The following is a 6,366-nucleotide window of genomic DNA, read 5'->3' as shown; positions in this document are numbered from 1 at the left end:
TTTCAAAAAGGGTTCTTTTAATCAGAAGCAAGTTTGCAAAAGAAGAAGTAACTTTCTTGTATAAAATAGTGGAGTGGTGAAGGTGAGGCTAACAAGAGGTGTGGAACAAAAATCCAGGGCAAATCTCCAAGGAGACACTGAATTAAAAGCAATGATCTGAAAACCAGAGTACACTGAAGGGTAACTCAGACACAGCTGTGCGAGGTGGTCCTACCCCTAAGCTGACAGCAGATACCAAATCAGAGGACAGACTCCAGCCCAAGAGAGGCAAAGTGACCAGCTACAAACTCACCAGAATATGGGGTTCTTGCACCTTTCTGCTACCTGAGAGCTCCCACTGTACTGTGACAGGCCCCAGCACGGCCCAGGGGCGTAATGACATCCAAGGGGGAGCCCTGGTGGCACTTCCCACCTGCAGAACGCCACCATTCTGTGGCAACAGAAATTCCCAAATCTAGAGAGTTGGACACAAATGGGGAAACACCTTGATATAAAGCTCTGTAACCCCACTCCTGTCTCTGTATCCAGTGATTCAAGCCCCAAGAAAGTGCACAGTGATCAAACAGCATTGAAATAATGAATTTCCTGTCAAGTCTTGTGGCCCCAAGGCCATTTAAAGTGGGCAAGTGGCAGCTTTGAGAAGATAAAATTCTGAGTCAGAGCCTGAATCTCAAGTGCTAAAGGTACTTCACTCCTTGTTCAAACATATCTCACCTGTCCCAGGTGTCATGTGTGTGCTTATCCATTGTGGCTCTCTGCTTTCGGGCGCAGCAAGCTCTACACCTGCACAAAGTGCAAGGCAGCTTCCTTTGTCTGGGAGGCTGGGGGAGGACACAAGTAGCACAGAAATACAAAGAACAGAAGAGACTGAAAGTGGTCAAGGCCAGGCTGGGTGGGGCTTGCAGCAACCTGGTCTAGTGGAATGTGTCCCTGCCCGTAGCAGGGGGGGTTCAAACAAGGTGATCTTTAAGTTCTCTTCCAACCCAAACCATTCTGGAATTCTATGACTTGTCATGTGGAGCCATTTCAGGCCTATCATGTTCAGTCTTGGGGTGAACGTGCTCCTAATTCAAGGCTGGCTTTCCCTAAGGAGGTTTCAATGGGTTTTGTACAACCACGTCACCACATGTGTGGCTTTGTCTGAACACCACACCAACAAACCTTTCCCCACCTCCGGTAACCTCGTAGCATCTAGGAACACCTTGATAATGTGTGGATTCCACACGTGCTGGCAACAACCTATGAAAACTAGCTAAGGAATGTGACTGAACTAGCAGGAACCCCAGGCTGAGTAAAGCTGTCTGCAGTACAACCTGCCCATGTCCCAGCAGCTCTGTGGTTCTTCCTCTCCAAACATCACCCCTCATTGCGTGTGCCCTTCTGGCAGCTACAGAAACAGGAGATCAGTAAGAACAGGAGGTCTTGGCATCATGGTCAGTCTTACACATCACAGGCTTCTAAACTTCAAGATTTCTAATGCCTCTGCCAGAGGTTATCTTTCTTATGTGGTGGTTTGCTTTCTTTTAAAGTTTCCGATAAATTCCTTTCCTAAAAGGATTTTTCTTCAACAAGTTGCCCTGTTTATCTGAAAGCAGTGAGTGGAAGAAGACACCAGTGCTCTGTATGTATAAAGATACCTCTTCTCCTCCCCTTTTGGAAAGCAGATTTGATAATCTTTGGATGACCCAATGGATTTCTTGAGGGAAGCAATGGCAAGGATAATAAATGCATCCCGATGTCTAGATATTTAGTCTAAACAATTGCTACAGCAGCTTCTGGCAGAGACCTTGGTATGAGGAGGAAAAATGAGATCTTGGCCCATCTGCAAAACATCACTGGCTTTAACACTCAAAATGAAGAGGGGGGAAAAATCCTTTTGGGTAATAGATTAGTTTCTTTTATGTGTGTTTTTCTTTCTTCTCTCCAGTCATGCCAACTGCTCCCAAAAGTAGGATCGCTGGCCAAAGTGTGATTCCTTTAGTAAATGCTGATGAAACCCTTTGTGCTTTCACCTCTCCCCATTAAGGCATTCCTCATGAGTGACTCCCAGGGTAGGGAGTAAGAGACTGTCGCTGATGAAAGCAAGGGAGTGCCCCCTCCTGTCCCTTGTCACCACTGCCATTTGTACCTGCACAGCACTGGCCCTGCCCAAACATCAGAGCATTAAAAGGCGGGAATAGAAAATATTCCACCCAAGGGTGTGGGCCATGGTGGGGACACACCACATGACATGGATTTTGGGGGGATAAAATGCTCCACTCGCAGTGGGTTGGAACAGCACAGCTCCTTTTGTGTGTGCACTTTTTCACGTGATTTATGACAGGGACAACCTGAGGTTTGGTGCTGGGAGCATCGCTGACAGTGGTGGCTGGTGTCACCTCAGCCCTGGCAGGGGGTGAAGACTTGGGCACTTTTACCTGCAGGAGACTGGATATTGTTATGGCTATTGCATGAAAAACAAGCTCCTATTAAACCATTCCCTGAAATTTCTCCCTTGGTCACTTCATGATGCTGCTTTTATTTTTCAGTAACAGTCACGAAGAGACCTGAGAAACAGGGGAAGGGAAATAAATAAATAAAAGTAAAATATCCTAAGAAGGCGTTTTAAACATAAGCCTTCATTTTTCAAGACTATTCTAAACAGGAAGATGGAAATGGAACTTCTCAATGGGTGAAGTTACTGTAACATGACAAGTAATGTTTAAAAGTTGTATTTCAAGGCTGCAATTCCCAAAGATTGCAGCAATGAAATGGAGCTTTCTTCCTAACTGATGGAGTACTTCCTTCCAGATAAAACAATTTCCCTGATACGTGAAGTAAATAAAACCTACATATTAACCATATTTTACAAGTTGAGTGTGTTAGCAAGAAGGTGGAGGCATCACACATGGAGCTACACAGAATCCTGCACAGCAGAAAACACATCTTGTGCTCAGCTGAGGGCTGAGCAGGGCACTGTAACTCCTCACTCTGCAACTGCCCATTGAAAATAAACCCACGTGTCAGAAAAGCCAACTCCTGAACACAACATAACCAAGAGTGACAACGGTGTGGATGAGAATGGAACAGAAATACCTTTGTTGGGATCAACAGGTCCTAAAGGAATCACACCTAACCTGTTATTTTGGCAGCAGTCAGAAGAAAAGAGCCACACAGCCAACTCAGCAGGTCCTCAGCAAGCTCAGGCTTTTTAGTTGCAGCTGGTTCTGAGAAAAAAGGAACAGTCTCTCCTTGCTTTGTATAGATCGTGCTGCTCCCCATGTTGTTCTTCAGTGGAGCCAGTGGCCACGAAGTCCATTTTCTTTATTCCCCATGGTTTTCTTGGGGTTGTTTTTGCTCAGTGTGGTATCAGATCAGCCCCAGGGAGTAACTGCACCTTACACCAATCGAGATCTGGCAATATTCAGGAGATACGGAGTTACTCACACTATGCTTTCCTTTGGAGCAGAGTTTTCAGTGTTCTGTCTACTTCCTACTAATTTACATCCCTAAAGTCCTAAGTGGTCCTTGAAGGGCTCCTCCTGCAGCATTACCTCTTACACCTCTTGGATAAGTGCCATTAAAATTCCAAGAGCAATTGCATTGCTATGTCAAATGTATAAAAACAATGTGTTTAAAATATGTAATCTGATGCAGGAAATGACAAAGGAAAAGGAAAACAAATCAGAAAGTCACGCAGATAATTTTGTCTTAGAAACAAAAAACTCATACTGAAAATAAATTTTGGCAGTTCAGTAATTAAAGCAAAGTCCATATGGCTTAAGAGAACAGTCAAAGTGCACAGAAGGCAGTGGGTTTTTTGTTTGCTTTGCATTCCTCTTCACAGCACACTCCAAGTCATCCTCTTTGGAGCGCCTTCTCCATCCCACACACATCCTACCCAGGTGCAGAGAGGGGGATGACTCACAGCATTCTGGCTCAGCCGTGTCTTTGTGTGTCCCTTGCCATCTAATGAGCTGCAGATCATTATCCCAAGCTCAAAAGCCCTTAAACACACCCACTGGAGTTTTTGGTTTTGAACTTTTTCTTCCTGGAACCTTTGGAGAGGAACAGCAATCCAGTGCCAAAGCTATGTAGAGTCTGCATGCACCAAGAGCAGCAGCGCTCAGAGGCAGTGCTCAAGAGTAAAAGCAGTTCTGAGATCATCTGCCCTGTCCAAGAGGCACTGAAAGGTGGCAGCAAGGCTGAGCTGACCCTTGGACCTCAGCTGTTTTGGTGAGGTGCCACCAGGACACTCCTAGCGAGGCCCCTTGGGCAGGCTGGTTTCAACAACCTGCTCTGAAGACACCACCTCCCCCTGCCGCAGATGTCCCACATCCCTTGAGAGGACAGGGACAGTTTTCTATAGTAACAATGCCCACATGAGCCTTGACAGGACATTAGCAAGCACCAATTTTCCTGGCTTATCCACCTGGAAGGAAATGCCAGATCCTGGCGTGGCAAGGACTCTCCTACTTCCAAAATCACCTTTTAAACTCATGATAAAAAGCCTGGTGACCCAGGACTGTTGCTGCGTCCAAGGGCTGGACTTGGATTCTTTCAACGCCTGACAACTTCCTTGTGAGTAAACAACTTGCTGCTAAACATGACAGACTCAGAAAAAGGATAGAAAAGAAGAAAACAAAAAGTGAGCTGTACAAAAGGATGGAAAATAACCTAAAAACCTCCTCTTTTCCTTCCAAAGGCTGTAGTTTCAAGTGCACAAAGCAGGCTGTAAACGTGCACAAGGTAATTCACGATCCCAATGCCTGAAAAACCTGGTTAGCTTTATTTGGAGACAGTTTTTTGCTTCTCCCAGATATGAAGCTGAAGAATCAATAAAAGGCACCTGTGGACACCAAAACTCACCCAGTCTGTGTGGTGTGTTTTTGTAGTAAAAAAATAAAATCAAACAAACCCTGCCACTGTGTACTTTTTTACAGACCAGTAAGCAGAACTGCAGAGTCTGGGTGAGAAAGGATGCTCAACTTCTGTTGGCAGGGCATGGTAACTCTGATGATCAAAACTCTCATCAATTAGCAAACTCTCTAGGTTGTCACTACAAATTTAATTGAAAAATTCCTCTGGCCTTCTGGGTTGTGTCCTTTGACTTTTAAAAAATGACTGATTCAAACAGTACACGCAGTCCACAAGAAGCATTAGAGCCACACCAGAAATAAACTGACCTGACATCTGAATTCTTCCCACTTGCTTCACCCACCACTGCCTACAGCACTCTTTTGAGCCATCTCCTCTTCCAAAGGCCCTGGAGTTGGAATATTTAAAGAATGCAGCAGGTCCCATTTGAAGAAGAAAGAAAAGCAGGTCAGTAATCCCATGTAAATACACCAGCAGTGAGTTTAGAGCAGACACAGTAACACATCTGAACCTACGTGGATCAGCCAGTGCTCCTAATGTGTGGAATGGTGAGGAGAGAGGAGGTGTCTGCTTTTCACCTAAAAATGTGTCCCTTATCTGTTTTTCTACTTGACCTTGATGACAGAGAAAAATTAAAAAGAAAAAAAAGAAAAAAAAAAAAAGAATAGAGGAAAAGGCAGAAAAAGGAGCCTGGGAGGTTTTATGTTTTCTCTTCACATCACAAAGTCACTCGTTGCATCTAGGGAATTCACCTGCTTGTTTGGGAGTGGTGGGACAGGAGGAGGGGAGAGAAAGAAAGAAGGAAGGAGAGGGGCATGGGAGCTGCTTCCTGAAGCAGTGTTACAAAAAGCGGTTAAAAAACCCCTACTATTCACAAGTGGTTAAAATCATCACTGTTCAGAATTCCTTTTTTTTCTTTTTTTTTTCTTAAACAAAGGTTCAGCTAGTTCAGCTCCGTGTTTTTATAGAGTTGATTGTCTTCATAAAGAAAAAAAAAAAAAACCAAAACAACCAAACCAAAACACCAACCCAGCCTCAGGTGTGTTCCCATCCGTTTCTACCCTGATCGAGAGGTCCCCCACAGTTCAGCGCCCCGGCCACGCACACGCGGTCACTGCGGCTGTCCCGCCGTGTCCCCAGCCCCGCCTCAGACAAAGGAGGAGAATCCTGTCACTGGAGTCCGGGAGCCGGGCGCGGGCTGTCCCGTTGGGGTGTACACCCCTCCTGAGCTCTGTGTCGTGATGACAGTCTGGAAATAGGGTTCTGTCTCGCTGGCCGTGCACTCCTCGTATCTGTAGGACGCCGGGTGCTGCTTCACCCCTTTCTGCTGCCGCTTCCACGAGTTGTAGTAGGTGGGGTCGCTCATGTAATGGTTCACAAAGGAGTGCTTGGGCAACTCGTCCTCGTAATCTGAGTCAGTGACCTGGGGCAGCAGGAAAAATACAATTAAATAATCGGTCATTAGCATCGATGATTTTTTTAGCCTGTGCTGCTCCAAAGAAATGAGAG

The 6,366-nt window shown here is 45.6% G+C and overlaps 1 protein-coding gene across 8 annotated transcripts in view; it reads right to left on the bottom strand.

The window, feature by feature from the left end:
• SDK1 (sidekick cell adhesion molecule 1) overlaps positions 1-6,366 on the bottom strand; it is a 387,987-nt gene continuing 381,621 nt past the window's right edge. For all 8 annotated transcript variants that reach the window (XM_042036822.1, XM_042036824.1, XM_042036827.1 and 5 more), the window contains one exon: positions 1-6,280. In XM_042036822.1, the coding sequence (XP_041892756.1) occupies positions 6,005-6,280 (276 nt within the window). In that variant the 3' untranslated portion in view covers positions 1-6,004. The remainder of the gene's footprint in view (positions 6,281-6,366) is intronic.

This window comes from Corvus kubaryi, unplaced genomic scaffold (genome assembly GCF_017639235.1).
Source record: "Corvus kubaryi isolate FWS band 111438036 unplaced genomic scaffold, C.kubaryi_AGA036_p1.0 37387, whole genome shotgun sequence".
Lineage (NCBI taxonomy): Eukaryota > Metazoa > Chordata > Aves > Passeriformes > Corvidae > Corvus > Corvus kubaryi.
Note: the sequence above shows the minus strand (reverse complement) of the source record. Positions and strands in the feature narration are given on the sequence as shown.